Source organism: Trichechus manatus, unplaced genomic scaffold (genome assembly GCF_000243295.1).
Source record: "Trichechus manatus latirostris isolate Lorelei unplaced genomic scaffold, TriManLat1.0 scaffold00080, whole genome shotgun sequence".
Lineage (NCBI taxonomy): Eukaryota > Metazoa > Chordata > Mammalia > Sirenia > Trichechidae > Trichechus > Trichechus manatus.
Window position 1 is genome coordinate 5,939,358 of NW_004444016.1, and position 21,979 is coordinate 5,961,336.

At 39.9% G+C, this 21,979-nt stretch overlaps 1 protein-coding gene across 2 annotated transcripts in view; it reads left to right on the forward strand.

Annotated features, from left to right (window-relative positions):
• Positions 1–21,979, forward strand: part of CTNNA1 (catenin alpha 1) — a 197,754-nt gene that overhangs the window by 134,196 nt on the left and 41,579 nt on the right. For both annotated transcript variants that reach the window (XM_004381048.3, XM_023735584.1), the window contains exons 8-9: positions 2,735–2,815; positions 3,988–4,140. In XM_004381048.3, the coding sequence (XP_004381105.1) occupies positions 2,735–2,815; positions 3,988–4,140 (234 nt within the window). The remainder of the gene's footprint in view (positions 1–2,734; positions 2,816–3,987; positions 4,141–21,979) is intronic.

Below are 21,979 nucleotides of genomic sequence, written 5' to 3' on the forward strand. Positions count from 1 at the left end.
TGTGTGTGTGTGTGTGTGTGTGTGTGTGTGTGTACGTGTACTTATCCCTATTATATTTTAAATGGTTGGAACCCTAAAGTTGCAATGTGGATTGCTTTTTTTTTTTTTTCCAAAGGGCCACTTGATTGAAAAGGTGGTCTGTCTAGTATAACCTAAAAGGTTCAGTAAATAACTGCAGCTAAGCTGCCCTTCCTAATTAATGAGACACAAACCTCTCTTTCCCACAGTAACAAGAAAAAACAAATTCATTTTTAGGGTAGTTTGACAAAGACGAAATTAACAGATTCATGATGTGGGTTGCATCTTAAAGTGAATTTTGCTGTGTGAATATAATTCCCTCAAAAGTCAAGGTCAAGAATTTGCCTTTACATAGCTTTCAAAGTAAACCTTTTTACCCAAATTCAAGAAAATTCCTGGGCATTTGAGGCTTAAGGGAATTGGGCTCTCATGAGGTCACTGAGCCCAGCATTTGGGTTTCAAATTCCAAATGTTTTCTGGAACAAATGATCTGTTAGAAACACTCAAAAAATGTGACTACGAACTTTACTAGGTTTTACTGGGTTTATTTAGAGACGTTTACTTGAAGTGAGTGCTTGAGTGTCTACGGAATGTATTGAGATTTTCCTGATTAAAGCTTTGATTATGAGGTCAGTTTGATTTTTGATTCAGTTGTAGCCATTTTTGCCTTACACCTTGGTATTTTGATTTTTGAGATTGTCAGTAACTACTTTTCAACGTGACTCTCTTCTGACTGATGGCCCTAAATAAACCACAGTTTATTCCCTGCAGGTAGAAATTCTCTTAACTGAATCAGTTTTTGTTGAGGGTGACCTTTTTCCCCATTAATATTGTTCACTACTTAATTTCATTAACAGTATAGGAGTATTGGGGGGAATGGGTGAAGGATGCGACCCTGACCATATTTGATAGTGATCTTATCAGTCTCTCACTCTTAATATTCATAAGCCCCCTCTCATCTCCCCTTTTGTTCTCTACTAAATAACCTATGAGAAGCCTTTGTGGTGCAATGGTTAAGTGCTCAGCTGCTAACCAAAAGGTTGGTGGTTTGAACCCACCAGCTACTCTGTGGGAGAAAAGACCTGGCAGTCTGCAGCCTTGGAAACCCTATGGGGCATTTCTGCTCTGTCACATGGTGTCACTGAGTCAGAATTGATGTGATGGCGTGCAGTAACAACGAATAAGCTATACACCAACCCCCCCCAAACAAAAAACAAAAAAAACCCGTTGCCGTGGAGTTGATTCCGACTCATAGCGACCCTATAGGACAGAGTAGAACTGCCCACATAGAGTTTCCAAGGAGCCGCTGGTGGATGCAAACTGCCAGCCTTGTGGTTAGCAGTCAAGCTTATAACCACTGCGCCACCAGAGCTCCCAAATAACCTGTAAAGCAAAAACCCATTTCTGTCAAGTCGATTCCGACTCATAGTGACCCTATAGGATAGAGTAGAACTCCCTTATAGGGTTTCCAGGGAGTGGCTGGTGGATTTGAACTGCTGACTTTTTGGTTAGCAGTCATATCTCTTAACCACTGTGCCACCAGGGCCCCAAATAACCTATAGCCTACCTCAATATTTCTTCTCCTTTCTCCAGTCCATAGAAATAGGGGCAGAAGGACAAGTGGCGTTGTCTCCGTTAAACAGATGGGGGGAGAGTAAGAGGTAAAGTGAGTAACAAATGTACATAAAAGACACTCAGTAAACACACAGTCAGCTCTCCTGCTCCCCAGCCACTCACCTACTGTGTTGGTTTATGTGTGACAGTTTACGCCTACCAGAATGTTTCAGGAGGGCACCCAAAGGGAGAACATTGGACTAAATTCCTTTGTCCATCTGTATGTCTCCTGTGATTACTAGCATGTTGTACAGAAAGAGCCATATTTATTGGGCTGGACGTTTTGTGGGGACAAACTTTTAGTATACTTCATAGTTTAACCTATTTGATGTCTTAAAAGTTACTTTCAGGGACATGGCTACCTCTTCCTAGGATAGTAACGTTTGTCCCTTTTGTTTCAACCACAATCTATTTTGATTTTGCTTAAAATGTTGCCCTGGCAAATCTCAACACTACCCAATGACCTGGAGGAATGCTGGTTTACATACCTCTCCAGTAGTGGCAAATATGTTCTTTACTCTGCAGTACAATTGCATTAAGCATAGCCTAGAATTTAAAAAATATGATTGAAGTAATTTTACAAAGCACTCTTATTCGAGCTGCATAGTATACATTAGTAACTCCGACCCATCATGGTATATCTTAGTTTTAAAATTTGTTTTCACATTGTTTCAGTGCCAGGTGCCATCTTTCACATCTTGACAGTCTTCAAATCTCAGAGTTCATCAGAATCAGATGTGACCTGTTCTTGCTTGCAGTTCAAGGAGAGTGGGTTCATTAATGAAAGTGGTGTCAAATGAACCTTGAATTAAAATACAAATTTAATTTTTAAAGCCAAACTTTAAGCAAAAGTCTTTGACTCTTGGCTTCTCTTATTTTGGCAAAACTACCTCTGTTCCAGTCCTCTGATAATGTGGAGCCTAAGAATTGTAAGGTTGGGTTTTTATGAGCAAAATCACAGGTTTTCTTTTTCTTTGTTTTATTTTCCAACTTTGAGCTAAAAAAAAATCATACTTTTTTCAATGTTGATTTAAGCATGAATAACTATCAATTATCATTAAAGTTCTAAATTGTGCAACTCATCTTTTTTTTTTTCCCCTAGGCTGGACGTAAAGAAAGAAGTGATGCGCTGAATTCTGCAATAGATAAAATGACCAAGAAGACCAGGGACTTACGTAGACAGGTAAGCTGGAAGAAAGTGTCATTTCTTTCCCAAATTCTCAGTTTTGTAGTTTTGATTAAAATCTCAACAAATACTCATGTATTATTAGGGGAAAGGATAGATTTTTCACTGGAAAGTGACTATCTCTGCCTGTGTATCTGCTAATAAGCTTCTAAATGGCTAATCTCATGGGGACCTGGAATAATTCAGTCCTGTTCAGATAGACTGAATAAATTAGCTGTAATGTGAAAAGGATATACAGGTAAGAGAATCAGTTTAAAATGACCTTGGAACCTGTGAAAATACACTGAAGGATCTCAGTATATTAGCTTATATAGAGACAGAAATCCCAGTTATTTATTTGACTTGTCCCATTTTGATTATAAACTTGTATTTCTTTTGGATCCTTGGTGGAGATGAGTTTATAGTTTGAATGTGGTGGGTGTAGAGATATTTAGGGGGCTAAGTTGTCCTAGTTAGTAAATATAGGTAAAGATTCTTCATTTAATGTTAAATAACCCCATTAACTTTTTGGAATTGAATTTTAGTCTCGAAGTTAGGGTTGAATTTATTTAAAAAAAAAAAAAAAGTATTAAGACATAAAAAGAAGTTGTAATAATAATACAATATCCAAGATTTAGTGGAGGGATATTTTATTGCTCATGGGTGATCAAAAGCGAACTTAAAATTGGAATATATCACTAAATCCCTAGTTTTCTTTTGGTGAAGCAGCAAATGGTTATAAAGATAACCTTTTAGTTTAAGGTTCCTAGTGTGCTAATCTTGTTCAGATAAACCAGAAAATGCCTCTCCCCTCACCCCATCATTTTTATTTAGCCTATTAGGCTAATTACATATATTCCAAGGTTATGGGTCACTTCACCCCAGAGCTACTTTCTGTTCAACTTACATTGCATTATTCCTTTAAGATGTAAGCCTCACTTTTGTAATTCCTAAGAAAGAAAGATACTGTCTTAAAAACTGAGATTCTGTTGCTGAAATGCTGTAACTACAATGTAAAGCATTGTGTCGACCATTGTGTGTTTATAGAACTGCATGGCTTACGTGCGGGATCCGCATGTAAGTGCAGTCATGCTATTATACGCTTCCATTAGATTTAAAAGTTCAAGAGAGAAAAGATGATCTAGCATCTTGGTCAAAATGAAATCATATTTTTACTATTTGATTATTAGCTCCGCAAAGCTGTCATGGACCACGTTTCAGATTCTTTTCTGGAAACCAACGTTCCACTGTTAGTATTGATTGAAGCTGCAAAGAACGGAAATGAAAAAGAAGTTAAGGAGTATGCCCAGGTTTTCCGTGAACATGCCAACAAGTTGATTGAGGTAAGTGTATCATCAGTTTCATAACTGTGGGTAACTTGGTGGAATGGTTTGATTTTTAACCAGGTGTTATTTAACCATCTGAAATTATTAAGGGACCACGATGTGTACAAAATAGTAGTCTTTCATTACACTTAACATCTGTCTAAAACTACTGTTCTTGTCAAATGGTTTACTTTAATTATGTATATGATAAATATAGTTTCTGTCTTGGAAATTTAACATCTCTGCTTAATGTTAAGGCAGATAAATAAAGATAGATAATGACTCTAAACAGGAGTGGACTATCCAGTAGGCAAGATAAGCATGGGCTGACTTGTGCTTACTTACTAATCTAGTGAACAAGTAAGCCCGTGCTTACCTTGCTCACTGGGTTATCCGCCCTGTCAGGGATTGTAAATGTGAAAAGAGACTGATTCCGTAGGAAGGTGCTGTGGGGTTGGAAGAGAGACAGGTGCCACCCATACCTAGAAACAGAATCTTTGATGAGGTGAAAAAAATGTGAAATTGTTCACTATAGACAATCTAGTAAGCAAGGTAAGCACTGTGCTTACCTTGCCTATTGGATAATCTACTCCTGACTCAAAAGACAGTGTGAAGAGAGTGGTGGTTAAGAGCTGGAGTCAAACTGCCTGGGCTTCAATCCTGGCAAGTTACTTAACTCACTGAATTCCCACTTCTTGTCTGTAAAACGAGGATACTAATAATACCTGCCTCAGGGTTATTTTGAGGACCAGAAAAGATGATGTATGTCCGGTGTTTAGCCCTATGCTTACTCAGCCAAGTCCTCGTATTTTAAAAGTGAAGAACTAAGCCCTAACATGCTACTAATCAGATATGTTTGTATAGTAGAAATCTATAAGTAAGTGGCTGGTTTGTAGAGTGGGAAGAAAGAGGTGTGAATTGCCATTTAATTTCCAAGTTAGGCTGCTCCTGCCTTTTGCTAATGGAAATGATTATTCGTTGAATTTATTCATTACTACTGTATTTTGGAAATTTGACACAGTAAGCATGTGTCCAAGTTATTTGACGTTATAACCTCAATGCAGAACATCTAATATTTGGAGAAGGTATTCCATAGAAAATTTGGTAAGCTGGTTATTACGTAAAAATAGAAAATGAGCCTTTATGTAAAACGTGCCTTGCACATTTGTATTTATAGTGATATTAGGCCAAGTTAATGCCATAAAAACTTTCCAAAAAAAATGTAAGTAATCACATTAAATGCATTACTAATTTTAAATGTGATTTTCTTTGAACATTAAGTGTTATTCTGTCCTGCATTAATTATGTACAGAATACATAGGTCAGTCTGCTTTTCAAGTTAATGATTCTGACATTTGGAATTAAAATTAGGAGACTATCATTTATCTCCATTAAACGTAATCTTGTTTACAATAGTCACATGATAGCATGAGGTCTAACCTCCAGATGTTCAAAGATTGTCTTCAGGAAGCCAACCTCCAGTAAGTAGCCTATGTATTAGAGAATTTGGTGGTTGTTTGGACCCCACCAGTATGCCTATAAGGCAGGAAGCAAGGACGCTGCCAACCCAGGGCATTGGGTAACAGGCACCAGTAATGGCTGAACTTCAGAAGGCAGCCCTTGTCTGTACCGAAGCTGGACGGCTCTTTATTGGGGCCAGCTGTGTCATCACCAGCCTCTCCAGCCTAACAGAGCTAACTCCTGCTGAATGCCTACTTTGTGCCAGATGTGTGCAAATCCAGTGTACTTCTCACAACCACAATTCTCAGGTAAGGAAGCGGAGGCTTAGCGAGGTTAAGTAACTTGCCTAAAGCCACCCAGTTTGCATCCTTCCAAAAATGAGAGCTGTGCCTCTCGAGCTCACTGGCTTGGTGGACAGTCTGACACCCACTGGGCAGCATTAGGTGGACCTGATGGCATTAGAGACCTTGCTTCCGGAGTTTTTTCTGTGATTATACTTTTTCATTCTGAACTCACTAACCAAGGGCTCCCTAGAATTTAGTGTTTGATGTTCCGCATTGCAGTTCAGTTCTGAACCCTTCCTCACCTCTTTACCATCTCCATGCACTCCACCCCCATCACTCCCCACACTTATTATATGTGTGTTAAATGAAACATGGCCTTTCATTGCTTGAGGCATAACCATAGGCTTCATAGTGCCATTCTGCAAACAGTTAAATTACATTTATGGTAATAGAGATGCTTGGATATATAATTGCATATGTGCATGAAAAGGAAATGAGTTTTTAAAGTGTTGAAGCTTCACATTCCCGACTCAAGGCTGAACTTTATTCTTCAATGACAGGGCTTCTTCTCCCCGCACCACTTTTGTATTATAATAAAATGGAACACTTTGAACTAGTGAGAGATTTGTTTAAGCAAAGGTAAAATACTTCATTGTGATTGTTTTGTTAATCTCTAATTTCTTCATTTCTTTTGATTAATTCTCTCCTAAATGGAATAAATTTCTGTGGGCCAACTTTGGTTTTAGGGGCTATTTGCCATTTTCCTTGGAGGTTTTGGAGAAGAGTGCTGTACAAATGCTGGGCAGGCCTGGAGGGTGATAGGCCTCTGGCAGAAAAAGAGGAACTCTATTCTGCAGCCATTCTGCCAGTTATGTTTTAGAGGGGTAGTCCTCCTCATCTTAAAGATGTGTGGGATTCACAGTGTTCAGGTCACGTGGCTACACATGCCAGCCTAGCTTGCTATAGAACCGCAAACACAACATAGCAGAAAGACAGGTTTTTTTCCTGCAGCTTTATGTAGACCCTTTTTGTGGCTGCTTACCCAGTGCTTTACCACTTCTTTTGACTGGTGCTCTGCATTGTTGGCGTTTTCCTTTTCCCTGGAGGTTCTGTCCTGTAAGAGCTAGGTTTTCTGTTCTCTTAGAGGAATGTCTCCATCTCCTCACACCAGAGTGAGTAGTCCTTTCTCGTAGAATCATAGATTTTCATTCTGGTATGTGAATCCGGTCAGTGCTGGGAAACCCCTCCCTCCTGAGGCAGCACGTTCCATCAGTTGAGCCTCTGGCTGTTAGGAAACAGGAGCCACAATTGACTTCTCTGGAACTTACCCCGTCTGTCTTCTTATTGCTGCATACGGAGGCCTAGGCTGAATTGAGGATGCTGTTAAGTGTGAAATACACATCGGATTTCAAAGCTGTAGTATGATAAAAGAATGTAAAGTGTCTCCTTAATAATTTTTATGTCTATTACATATTAAAATTATAAACATTAACATTAAATAAAATATATTACTATAATTAATTTTGCTTGTTTCTTTTCACCTTATTTAATGTGGCTGCTAAAAGTTTTTAAAAATACTTATGTGGCTCACATTTTATTTCTGTTGGACAGTGCTGATCTAGATGATTTCCTCAGGCCTTTCAGAGGCTCTCTTTTCCACAACTCTTCCCTGAATGCCCTCCACTCAGGTGCCAGCCCTCATTGAATACCTGCTCAAGGGGCAGGCCAACGTGCACAGAGCAGTCGAAGCCTCTGTCATTCTTGAGGGAGACTCTGACCAGTGTACACCAGGATGGCTTTGGCCTTTTGGGGAGCATTCTTACTGTGCAATTCCCACTGGGCACACAGTCAGCCGGAGTCCCAGGGGTCTCCCTGCAGGAGTTGCTGCTGCCCAGTCCCATTCTCCATTCCTGTCCGCATAGGCATGGCTGGTTGTTTGGCTCTACATGCAGTTTTGACCTGCATCCAGTGTAAACTTCTGAATCAAGTTGAATGTTCTGTGCTGTTAGGATTGTTGCTGGCGTTATTCTTAGTATTATTGACTACCCGTTCCAAACCTTCGTCATTTTTTAAAAATAATTACGTCTTTTATCCCTATATCAAATCTGATGTTTAAAAAATGTTGTCTAAGATAAGACATAGAACCTTTCAGCTTACCACTAGAAATCATTCTTGATTAAACACTTCTTTGTATATAGTTGACCTTTCAGGCAATTAAAAATCCCTTTATTTTTATCTTGTATTCTAAGATATCTAGATAGAACATGTCTACACTGTTCCCCTCATGCCTTTTCAGTGTCTACAGTGGTCACCCCATTAAAATTGGGACAACTGTAGGAAGCATAGTCTGGTCTAGCAGTTTCTTTGTGGATACAGGCTGCCTGCCCACTTCCCAGAGCAGGTTCTGCTAATATGTGTCCAGTAATTTCATATTATGAAAACTCACTTAGAAAATGGGAAGCAAATAAGCAAGGTTGATAGAGAACATCTGCTTTGCAAAGTGACTTTCTGGTGATGGCTTGAGGTTGAAAAATTAGTTATCAGTCTTGGCTCAGGTGTGGTCATTCTGACCTTGCTTAATGTTTAATAGGTTGTTGTTCTCTAAAAATATTTTGGGGTTACATTTAAATTTTTTTTTTTTTGGTTTAATTTTCCCCCATGAATACTTGGGTGCTGCTGTAGATCAGATAGCTGCTGCTGAGGTTAGATGGAGTCGTCTCCCAGCTGATCCCTGAAGTGGATGGTGTGATTCATTGGCTGTCAGAAGCTGGGCCCCTCCCAGAACCATTAGGGAATGCTGTGCGATTGCTGCAGTGGGGATCTTGTGTCGCATAAAACTCTCACCAGCCGGCATGTGCCGGGTCGCTCTAGGGCAACACTGCTTAGACTCATCTGCTCATCTTTATTATTAGAGAAATTACTCTGAAAGTATCCCTGTGCAGCAAGGCGCCTGGAGAAAAAAGATAAAGCACCAATTTAGATCAGGTTTAAGTGCAGTTTGGCAACCATTTTAACCAGTTGCCATCATGACCTGACTCATGGAGACCTCTTGTGCGTCAGAGTAGAACTGTGCTCTGGTGGCTGATTTTTCCAAAGTAAAATGCCAGGCCTTTCTTCCAAGGTTCTTCTGGCTGGACTTGAACCTCCAACCTTTAGGTTAGCAGCTGAACAAGTTAATTGTTTGTACCACCCAGGGACTCCACTACCATTGTAAAATACAGCTTTTTTTTTGACATTGGTTAACAACCCCACAACATTTTAACCCTCTAAATTCTCAACTTTTTTTTTTTTTTTTTTTGAAACTACAAACAAAATACAAGTTCACTTTAGAAACTACGGAAAAGAGAAGCCCAAAGAAGATAAAACAAATAACATTTTGGAGTAGATTCATACGCATCTGTATGGGAGATGTTTTAGTTTTTTAATACACAAAATTCATAGCATACCTTTTTTTTTTGAGGTGAATATCATCATAGTTTTGTTACCACTACCCCCTCCCCCCATGCACCCACCCACCCGTGTACAGTGGCCATTTTACTGTGTTGTGAACTACTTGTTTATGGCATTTACACTGACAGTTTACTATTCCATTTATTTAACCAGTCTCCTGCCATTAGGCAATGACGTTATTTAGGTTGTTTTTAGGAGTTCCTGGATGGTGCAAACAGTTAAGCACTCAACTACTAGCTGAAAAATAGGTAGTTTCAACTTACCCAGAGGCGCCTCAGAAGATAGGCCTGGTCATCTGCTTCCAAAAGGTCACAGCCTTGAAAATCCTATAAAAAACTCACTGCCGTCGAGTTGATTCCGACTCATAGCGACTCTATAGGACAGAGTAGAACTGTCCCATAGGATTTTTAAGGAGTAGCTAGTAGATCCGAACTGCCGACCTTTTGGTTAACAGGCAAGCTCTTAACCACTATTCTGCATGCATGGAGTCACCATGAGTCATAAATGACTTGACGACAACTAACAACAACAAAGGTTGTTTTTAGTCTTTTATTGTTACCTATAATGCTCTGATGAACATCTTTGTGCATACTTCTGTCCCACCCACTTGCTGAAGCCAAAAATCTGAGTCATCTTTAATTCCTCTTTTCCCCTCTTGTTCCATATGTAATCTACATGTCCTCTTGGTGCTGCCTTCATAATGTACCATATCATTCTACTTTTCTTTATTTCACGGTCACCCCCCAGTCAAGTTGTTATCTCTCATTGGACTTCTGAAAAGCAACCAACACACTCCCTTTAGATCAGATCATGTCATTCCTTTGCTTCAGGACCTCCACCCACACCCTCAGTGGCTGCCAGGCACACTTGAGATAAAATCCTAAAATCCAGACTCTTAACCATTGCCTGTGAAGTCTCCTGCCTGCCTTTTCACTGCTTCTGGCCCAGTGTGTCCCTTGCTGAGTAGACCCCAACATGCTTGACTACTTCTTCCTCTTTGACCATACCCAAGCTTGTTACCACCCCATGTCCTCTGCACTTCCTGGGCCCTCTGCGTGGAATTCTGTGCCCACTACTTATCATACAGGTCTCTGCCCAAATGTCACCTCCTCGGGCTTTCCTGGATCCCTCATCCTCTCCACCCCACCCTCCACTAGTCATTTTTCATTTCTCACCAGCTTTTATATCCTTCATAACACTTTTCATTATCTGACATTATTGGGTTTCATTTTCTTATTTGCCCTCCCCCCACTTCCACCCCAACACTCCAGTAGAATGTAAGTTCTATGGGCCAAAGACAGTGCCTGGAACATGGTAAACAAACAAACAAAAAAACCAAACTTGTTGCTGTCGAGTCAATTCCAACTCATAGTGACCCTGTACAAAGTAGAACTGCCCACAGTGTAGTCCAACTTTGTCTGAAGAATTGGCCTCAGAAATTGTTTTAGTTCTGGGCTGATAGAGAATCTAGGGGGCCATGCTTTCTGGGGTTCCTCCAGTCAGTCAGACCATTAAGTCTGGTCTTTGAGTTCTGCACCGCACCGTTTTCCTGCTCCATCCAGAATTCTCTGTTGTGTTCCCTGTCAGGGCGGTCATTGGTGGTAGCTGGGCACCATCTAGTTCTTCTCGTCTCAGGCTGGTGAAGTCTCTGGTTTATGTGGCCCTTTCTGTCTCTTGGGCTGCTACTTTCCTTGTGTCTTTGGTGTTCTTCATTCTCCTTTACACCAGGTGGTTGGGACCAATTGATGCATCTTTGATGGCCACCTGCAAGCTTATAAGACCCCAGACGCCACTCACCAAAGTAGGATGCAGAACATTTTCTTAATAAACTTTGTTATGCCAGTTGACCTAGATGTCCCCTGAAAGCATGGCCCTCAGACCCCCACCCCTGCTACTCTGTCCCTTGAAGTGTTTGATTTTATTTAGGAAACTTCTTAGCTTTGGTTTAGTCCAGTTGTGCTGACTTCCCCAGTTGTGCTGTAGTATGTGCTGTCCTTTCCTTCACCTAAAATAATTCTCGTCTACTATCTAGTTAGTGAATACCTCCTCCCTCCCTCCCTACCCTGGTAACCATCAAAGAATGTTTTCTTCTGTGTTTAAACCTTTTCATGAGTTCATATAATAGTGGTTTATACAATATTTGTCCTTTTGCAACTAAGTTCACTCAGCATTATGCCTTCCAGATTCCTCCATGTTATGTTTGTTTATGCTGGCTTCATAGAATGAGTTTGGGAGTATTCCATCCTTTTCGATGCTCTGAAATACCTTCAGTGGTAGTGGCGTTAACTCTTCTCTGAAAGTTTGGTAGAATTATCCAGTGAAGCCATCTGGGCCAGGGCTTTTTTTTTGTTGGGAATTTTTTTTTCTTTTAATATATATATTTTTTATTGTACTTCAGGTGAAGGTTTACAGAACAAATAGTTTCTCATGAAACATTAATACACATATTGTTTTATGACTTGGTTAACAACCCCACAACATATCAACCCTCTCCCTTCTCGACCTATTTTTTTTGGGGGGGGTGAAAATATACATAGCCAAAGACACACCATTTGAAAAATTTCTACATGCACAGTTCAGTGACATCGACTACGCTCTTCCAATTATGCTGCTGTTCTCACTTTAGATGAAGGTTTACAGAACAAAATAGTTTCTCATTAAATAGTTACTACACATGTTGCCCTATGACAATGGTTAACAACCTCAGAACACATCAACACTATCCGTACTCAACCTTAGGTTCCCTATCACCAGCTTCCTTGTCCCCTTCTGCTTTCTGGCCCTTGTCACTGGACTCCTGTACCTTGTTAGTCTCATTTGGTTTTACGGGGCTGTCCACTCCCAGCTGAACAGTGAATCTCGGAAGTGACTCCACCACTGAGGTAAAAGGGTGTCTGGGGGCCATACTCTCGGGGTTTCTCCAGTCTCCTTTAGGCCAGTAAATCTGGTCTTTTTTTTGTGAGTTAGAACTTTGTTCTACATCCTTCTCCAGCTCTGTCCAGAACCCTCTGTTGTGATCCTGGTCAGAGCAGTCAGTGGTGGTAGCCGGGCACCATCTAGCTGTACTGGACTCAGTCTGGTGGAGGCCTTGGTAGCTGTGGTCTGTTAGTCCTTCGGACTAATCTTGTCCTTGTATCCTGTTCTCTTCATTCTCCCTTGTTTGTTGGGAATTTTTTACTTACCTTTTCAATCTCTTCTTTTATAATGGGTTTATTTAGTTATTCTACCTCTGTTTGTATTAGATTAGATAGGTAGTGAGTTTCTAGAAATTTGTCCATTTCCTCTAGGTTTTCATATTTGTTACAGTACAGTTTTTCATAGTATTCTGTTAGGATTCTTTTAATTTCAGTTGGGTGTGTTGTGATATCATCAATCTCATTTCTTATATGGGTTACTTGTTTCCTCTCCTGTTATTCTTTTGTCAGTTTGGCCAGTGGTTTATCACTTTTGTTGATGTTTTCGAAGAGCCAGCTGTTGGTCTTGTTAACTCTATCAATTGTTTTTCTATTCTCTATTTCATTTAATTCTGCTCTAATTCTTAGTATTTCCTTTCTTCTGGCGCCTGAGAGCTTCTTTTGCTGCTCTCTTTCTACTTGTTCCAGTTGCAGGGTTAATGCTTTGATTATGGCCCCTTCTTCTTTTTGGATGCATCCATTTATTGCTATAAACTGACCTCTGAGCACTGCTTTTACTATGTCCCAGAGGTTCTGGTAGGATGTGTTTTCATTCTCCTTTGAGTCTATGAATTCCTTTATTCCATCCTTAATTTCTTCTATAACCCAGTAGTTTTTGAGCAAGGTATAGTTCAGTTTCCATGTGTTTGATTTTTTTTTTCCTTGCTTTTTCTGGTGTGGATTTCTGCTTTGATGGCTATTATGGTCAGAAAAGATTCTTTGTAATATTTCAATGCTTTGGATTTTGTTAAGGCTTGCTTTATGGCCTAATATGTGGTCTATTCTGGAGAATGTTCCATGTGCATTGGAAAAGGAAGTATACTTGGCTGATGTTGGGTGGAATGTTCGGTATATGTCTGTGAGATCAAGTTGGTTGATAGTAGCATTTAGCTCTTCCGTGTCTTTGTTGAACTTCTTTCTGGATGTTCTGTCCTTCACCGAAAGTGGTGTGTTGAAGTCTCCTACTGCTGTTGTGGAGCTGTCCGTTTCTCTTTTCAGTGTTGTTAGAGTTTGTTTTAGGTATTTGAGAGCCCTGTCGTTGGGTGTGTAAATATTTATTATAGTTATGTCCTCCTGGTGTATTGACCCTTTAATCATTATATAGTGTCTGTCCTTATCCTTTGTGGTGGATTTTACTTTAAAGTCTATTTTGTCAGAGATTAATACTGCCACTGATGCTCTTTTTTGAGTGTTGTTTTCTTGATTTTTTTTTTTTCCATCCTTTGAGTTTTAGTTTGTGTCTTTAAGTCTAAGGTGTGTCTCTTGTATTCAGCATATAGACGGATCATGTTTTCGTATCCAATCTGCCGTTCTCTTTCTCTTTATTGGTGCATTTAGTCTATTTACATTCAGCGTAATTATCGCTAGGTAAGAGTTTAGTGCTGTCATTTTGTTGTCTTTTTTTGTGTGTTGTTCACAGTGTCTTTGTTCCACTTAATTTTCTGTGCTGAGTCATTTTTCTTTATGTATTTTCTTCTTTTTCATTGTTGATTTTGTGTTTGCTGAATGTTTATATTTTTCTCATTTTTTATTTTGACTTGTAGAATTGTTAGTTTCCTTTGTGGTTACCTTAATATTTACCTGTTTTTCTAAGTTTATACCAGTCTTTTATTTCTTTATATCACCTTGACTTCCTCTCCATGTGAAAAATCTATGTCTACATTTTTTAAATCCCTCTTTTTTGTTTTAATGTTGTCATCTTTTACATACTAACATCTGTTTCCCTATTTTCAGTGTTTTAGCTTTAATTTACTTTGGTGACTTCCCTATCTGGGTTGATATTTGGTTGCTCTGTCCAGTGTTGTAGTCTTAGGTTGTTACCTGATGTTACTGATTTTCTAACCGGAGGACTCTCTAATATTTCTTGTAATTTAGGTTTGGTTTTTGCAAATTCCCTAAACTTCTGTTTCTCTGGAAATGCCCTAATTTCAGCATCATATTTGAGAGACAGTTTTCCTGGATATATAATTCTTGGCTGGCAGTTTTTTTCCTTCAAGGCTTTCTGTATGTCATCCCATTGCTTTCTTGCCTGCATGGTTTCTGCTGAGTAGCCCGAGCCTATTCTTATTGACTCTCCTTTGTAGATGACTTTTCTTTTATCCCTAGCCGCTCTTAAAATTCTCTCTTTATCTTTGGTTTTGGCAAGTTTGATTATAATATTCTTGGAGACCTTCTTTTGGAATCTGCCTCATGTGGGGTTCGATCAACATCTTGGATAGATACCTTGTCATCTTTCATGGTATCAGGGAAGTTTTCTGCCAACAAATCTTCAATAATTCTTCCTGTATTTTCCTTTACCCACCCCGTTCTGGTACTCCAATCACTCGTAGGTTATTTCTCTTGATAGAGTTCCACAAAATTCTTAGGGTTTCTTCATTTTTTTAAATCCTTTTTTCTGATTTTTCCTGAAATACGTTGATGTCAAATGCTTTATCTTCAGTCTCATTAATTCTGACTTTCATTGCCTCAATTCTGCTCATATGACTTTCTATTGAGTTGTCTAATTTTGAAATTTTATTATTAATCTTCTGGATTTCTGATTTCTGTTTCTGTATGGATTCTTTCAGCCTGTTAAATTTGTCATTGTGCTCTTTTCTAATCTTTTTAAACTTCTCTATCGCGTGTTCTGCGTTTTGCTTAATTTCCTTCCTAATTTCTTGAAGAGTTCTGTATTTTAATCTTTTGTATTTTGCCTCTGGTAATTCCCAGAACTTTTCCTCCTCTGGAAAATTTCCTGATTCTTTATTTTTTGAGCTTGCTGAAGCCATCGTGGACTGCCTCTTTATGTGATTTGATATGGACCATTTTCTCTTAGCCATCAATATGTTATTATATTTATTTATTTTATGTTTGCTTACTGTGTCCTAGCTTCTTGTTTTGTTTTGATATGCCCAAATAGGCTGCTCATATGAGCTAGTTTGATTATTGGCACCTTTGAAGCTCTGATGTCCTGCCACCAGGTGGTTAAATCTGTTACTAGGTATGTGAGTTCAGGAGTCCACCCACTCCTCCTGTATGGATTCAGCTCAGGTGCCCAGGTAGATAGCCACCAAGCGTGTGGTGTAGGCTCTCACTTACAGTCGTAGACAGGCATGGGTGATTGGTGTAGGCACAGGTATCTGGCTTCAGCAAGCGTACACACTCTGAGCAAGGCTTGGGGCTGATGGCCACCCTGTAGTGTCTAGGAGAAGGCATGTCCCTGTTCCCTGGAGTGTGTAGGTGTGCGGGTTTTGCAGCCGGACTATGAGCACCTAATGCTGTTAGCTGTAAGGAGTAGGGGGCATGTCTTATTCTTGGGCCCCTATCGCAGGTGGCTAGGTGGCATGAGTGGAGTCAGCAGTTGTCAGGCCCCTTATGTGGGTAGGTGAAGACGCTGCTTAATGGGCAGGCAGCGTCAAATGTCAAGAACCTGTCACTTCAGAGCTGAAACAGTTGAAGTTAGACTTCCGGTATATACCCTCTTGTACTTCGGTAATCAGGGCCTATGCTGTTGAGATGGGCCCACACAAGTCTAGGCGGGGGGAAAAGCACTCAAAGTCCATGGATCCCTTATGCCTGTGCCTAGGCAAACGAGCTGTGCCTACCCTGGATTTCTGGCTTAGGGGAGCCAGCAGTTTATTTTTTCCTGTTTGTTAATTTGTTCACTCAAAGCAGGGATAATGGCTCTGAGCGTGTGACGGATCCTACTTCCGGCCCAGGGTACTTGGCAGATGCTGAAGCCGGTCTGGGACCCAGTGCAGAGCAGGGAGCGGGGAGGTAAATGGGAGACAGATTTTTCCCTAAGGGGGGTGCTTTTGATCAGCATGGTAAGCCATATAGAATTAATTATCTTTCTCCAGGTCGAGGGCTGCTTCTCACTGGTTCTGGGTGGCCGTCTTGATTCTCTGGCACTGGGTCTCTCCTGGTGTGGAGAAAGCGCCTCCCAGATACCATCGCTTGCCTGCCTCACCACTCACCCCTGAGCTAATCAGGCCTGAAGAGCTCAGGCTCTTGCCGGGTCAAGTGTGGGAACTCCTTGCTGCTTCCGAACTGTCTCTCCCTCCCCCTGCCCCCAGTCCAGTTCCTGAACTCTGCCTTTGGTGTTCAGGGCTCCCAGATTGCCATATATAATTGAATCACTTGTTTTTTCAGGTTTTTGTTGTAAGAGGGTCCACCAGAAGCATCTGACTACTCAGCCATCTTGGCCCTGCCTCCGTCATTTCATTTCTTGACTACTGCTTCCATGGGTGTTGATTGTGGATCAAAGTAAAATGAAATCCTTGAGAGCTTCAATCTTTTCTCCGTTTATCATGATGTTGCTTATTGGTCCAGGTGTGAGGATTTTTGTTTTCTTTATGTTCAGGTATAATCCATACTGAAGGCTGTAGTCTCTGATCTTCATCAGTATGTGCTTCAAGTCCTCTTCACTTTCAGCAGGCAAGGTTGTGTTATCTGCATATCGCAGGTTGTTAATGAGTCTTCCTCCAATCCTGATACCCCGTTGTTCTTCTTATAATCCGGTTTCTTGGATTATTTGTTCAGCATACAGATTGAATAAGTATGGTGAAAGGATACAACCCTGAGACACACCTTTCCTGATTTTAAATCATGCACTATTCTCTTGTTCTTTTCAAACGACTGCCTCTTGATCTGTATACAGGTTCCTCATGAGCATAATTAAGTGTTCTGGAATTCCCATTCTTCACAGTGTTATCCATAATATGTTATGATCCACACATTTGAATGCTTTTGCATAGTCAGTGAAACACGGGTATCTTTCTAGTATTCACTGCTTTCAGCCAAGATCCATCAGACATCAGCAGTGATATCCCTCATTCTGTGTGCTCTTCTGAATCGAGCTGAATTTCTGGCAGTTCCTTGTCCATGTACTGTTGTAACCGTTGTTGAACAATCTTCATCAAAATTTTACTTGCTTGTGAAATTAATGACATTGTTTAATAATTTCTGCATGCTGTTGTATCACCTTTCTTTGAAATGGGCACAAATATGGATCTCTGCTAGTCAGTTGGCCAGGTAAATGTCCTCCAAATTTCCTAGCATAGTTGAGTGAGCACCTCCAGTGCTGCATCTGTTTGATGAAACATCTCAATTGGTATTTCATCTATTCCTGTAGCTGTGTTTTTCACCAGTGCCTTCAGTGCAGCTTGGATTTCTTCCTTGAATACCATCAGTTCTTGATCATGTGCTACCTCCTGAAATGGTTGAACTTTGACCAGTTCTTTTTGCTAAAGTGACTCTGTGTATTCCTTCCATCATCTTTTTATGCTTCCTACATCGTTCAGTATTTTGCCCATAGAATTGTTCACAATTACAACTTAAGGCTTGAATTTTTTCTTCAGTTCTTTCAGCTTGAGAAAAGTCGAGCTTGTTCTTCCCTTTTGGTTTTCTAACTCCAGGTCTTTGCACATTTCATTCTAATACTTAGTTTTCTCAAGTCACTGTTTGAAATCTTCTGTTCAGCTCTTTTACTTCATTATTTCTTCCATTTGTGTTAGCTACTCTACATTCAAGAGCAAGTTTCAGAGTCTCTTCTGACATCCATTTTGGTCTTTTCTTTCTTTCCTGTCTTTTAAAGACCTTTTGCTTTCTTCGTGTATGATGTGCTTCCTCAACTCATCTGGTCTTCAGCCATTAGTGATCAGTGCATCAAATCTGTTCTTGAGATAGTCTGTAAATTCAGGTGTGATGTACTCAGGGTTGTGCTGTGGCTCTTGTGGACTTGTTTTAATTTTCTTCAGCTTCAAATTGAACTTATATGAGCAGTTGATGGTTTGTTCCACAGTCAGCCCCTGGCCTTGTTCTGACTGATGATACTGATCTTCTCCATTGTCTCTCTCCACAGATGTAGTCAGTTTGATTCCTGTGTATTCCATCTGGCAAAGACCAGGTGTATAATTGCCATTTGTGTTGTTGAAAAAAGGTGTTTCTGATGAATAGGTCGTCGGTCTTGCAGAATTCTACCATGCAGTCTCTGCCATCCTTTCTGTCGCCAAGGCTATATTTTCCAACTGCTGATCCTTCCTCTTTGTTTCTAACTTTCACATTCCATTCATCAGTAATTATCAGCACATCTTGATTACATGTTTGATCAATTTCAGGCTGCAGAAGTTGATAAAAATCTTTAATTTCTTCCTCACAGCTACTCAAAAGCCACCACAGTACGACAAACTGACAGACAAGTGGTGGTGGAACATAGTAGGTGCTTAATAATTATTAGATGAATGAACCTAGTGGTCCTCAAAGTTAATAGACATTCGAGTTTAACATTCATACTCCTGGATCCTATTGTCAAATATTCTGATTCAGGTGGCCTGAGGACTGTAGTTTTAGACACACACAGGTCTGTGTAATGATTGAACTTCTGTGTTCATGAGCGTTCTCTTACTCTGAAGTATTTGTAATGTCTATCCAAAAGAGCGTCATGGTGCATCATTCTGAATAATGTGTACATGAGGGTATGAACTGTAAAATGTTTGGGATGTGGAGATGATGGGAAAAACTGGGAGACTTTTTTTTAAGTCTAAATGACAGTTATTTAGCAATATTTTCTTTGACTAGAGCAAAGCTTTCACAAACCTATAGCAAACTTTCTGAAGCTGAGGGAGAAAAAATTGTAATATATTCTTGTATCAAACATTTATGGAATTTCTAAGAGTCCCTGGGTGGTACAAGCAGTTAAGTCCTCGACTGTTTACTGAGAAGTTGACAGTTTGAACCCTCCCAGAGGCACCTCGGAAATAAAGACCTGGTAGTCTGCTTCCAAAAGGTCACAGCCTTGAAAATCCTGTGGAGTGCTGTTGTACTCTGCAACACATGGGGTCACCGTGTGTTAGAATCAACTCAATAGCAACTGGTTTGGTTTTTGGTTTAATATGTCCCATTTACTCTTCTGGGCACTAGGGAGAAAGTAGTAGTAAATAAAACAAAAATCTTTACCCACATACAGATTACCTTCTACTAGGGAGAGAGAGACAATCAAAATAAATGTGTATTTTATATAGTGTGTACGTTTTGGGTAATGTATAAATGGTGCTGAGGTGATATGTATAAATAGTTATCTATTTGATCAGAGTTGGAAATGGAAGCTGAGTAAAAGCTATTGTTTCAGCAGCAGTTTTAATATGTGACCAAAATAAAATTGGAGCAGATGTGTTGGCTCTTGCTAACTTGGTTTTTGGAAGTCTTATATATTGCTTTAATAGGAAAACTTTCCCCTCAGACTGAATAAAATAGTATAGAAAGGTTATGCTTTAATTTAGCATGTCATGTGAAGTTGCTTCAAATATATTAATAGTTCCTGAGTAGTATTAGGGAGCACACCCACTCAGAAATGGAAACCTTTTATGGTGCCTTCTGTGTACATATCACATTATGGAAGCAAAGTTGATTTCAAGAGTAAAAGCCGCATACTGACTGTTGAAGTTTTATAAGCAGAAGCAAATTCCTCCAGTCCCTCTGTGTGCACAGTGTCATTGAGGCTGTGTGGGGCTTAATGCTATTGGACCCTTATTAAATGACTTTTGTGATTTCACTTGAAAGCAAATAGCAGGATTATTGCCACGAGATCTCCCTTTGCTTTATTAGGTGGACACCTGACTGCCTGACACCTCAGTTGCCAGTAGAATCTGATCACTTTCTGTATATCGTTGAAACGCCTTTTCTTGTGTGAAGGGTGAATAGATGTTGTATGTCCCCAGAGACAATTGAGTTGGGGGGAGCAGGAGCTCAGGGCCAGTATCTGTGAGCCCGGTGACATGTCTCTTAACCAGTTTCTTATGTTCTAGAATATATAACTGGGAGCTTTTCTTTCATCTGTTTATAAAATGGCATGGCTGTGCTTCAAGGTAAAGATACGACCTTTTATACTTGACTCTTTTGCCCATATCTAATTAATAATTTCTTTATGTTGCTCTTCGATTTAAAGTATACCAAGTAAAAAAACTTACTTGCTGTCAGAAATATTAACCTTTTTGTCAGTAATGCTACACCCATGTGTCCTTTTTTATTGCTTCATTCTTTGTCCACCTCCTTTGGCTGTGAGCAGCTTAATTGCTAAAGAGCAGTTTTTCCTTAATTTTGCTCTCTTCTGAGTCGTTTTTGAATTTCACAAATTGAGAGAGTGAAATACGAAAGGCAATTCATGAAAATCCTGCCTATAAAAACCATGTATCATTTAGTATCCCTTTCCCCTCAGCTATAGACATTGTATTAAAATGTGCTTTTTATTATAATGAATTTGCTACAATAAGATTGTATCTCGTTCACTGCCTTGTGAATTAAGAACCAAAAAGTGAATGCAACTGATATGCTTTTAAGCTGGATTATTATTACCTCCCCCGCTCCCCAAGTATTTCTCATTATCCGGGACTTCATAGGATATGGCTTTATTGGTTTGAAATGTGTATTTTAACTGCAAATTGAATGATCTGCGTTATAACTTTTATACTGTGGTGTACTGATAATGCTTGGTAAAGTGGCCTTGAAGAAGGCTCTGTAAGGAGCGTTTGAATTAAACACTGACCTTATACTGTGACATCTTGAGTATTTTCTCAGAGCCTCTGTAAATTAGTGTAGGCTGAAATCCTTGCAAATAGCAAATACGTTTCAGTTTTTTAGGACTGTAGGATGTTTGCATGAAAGCAATCAGATGTAATTGGGGTAATGCTGCCCATGGAGTCCAGAAGAATTCTTTAAACACTGAGCATGGTTTTCTCACATTTTCAAGGGTCTGTAAGTTCAGACACATGAAGCTGTCTGAGACAAAAGTGACTTGCATGTACTATTTTTAATTCCTTACCTCCAAACAAGGTTTTTTTTTTTTTTTTTGTACTTGTTGTTGAACTTAACCACCTGGTCAAGTCTTGGGATAATCAGAGTCAGTGAAGGAACCTTGTTCTCAAGGGGCAGTAAGAGTCTTCTTTTTCCCCCAAGCATTGGTAGGAATGATTAATAAAAAAGCAGCCTGCTCCACCTTTCCTGTTCCAGGAAAGAGTATAGGCCCTCCTGATTCCTCATCGGTGGAGCTGATGAACTGTGTGCTTAAATGGGCTCTCTTTTTAGCTTTATTGATAGATTATTCAAGCAGTTAGGTGGAAATTGGGAACTTTTTTTTTTTTTAAATTTTTTCCCCCATACAAAAATTTATACATACATTGTTGTATGACCCTAATTGCTCTCCCCATAGTGTGACAGCACACTCCTCCTTTCCACCTGATTCCCCATGTCCATTCAGCCAGCTCCTAACCCTCTCTGCCTCCCCATTGCACCTCCGGACAGAAGCTGCCCGTTTAGTCTCTAGTATCTACTTGAGCGAAGAGGCACACTCCTCACGAGTGTCACTTTATGTCCCACAGTCCAGTCCAATCCCTGTCTGAAGAGTTGGCCTTAGAAATTGTTTTAGTTCTGGGCTGATAGAGAATCCAGGGGCCATGCTTTCTGGGGTTCCTCCAGTCTCAGTCAGACCATTAAGTCTGGTCTTCTTACTAGAAT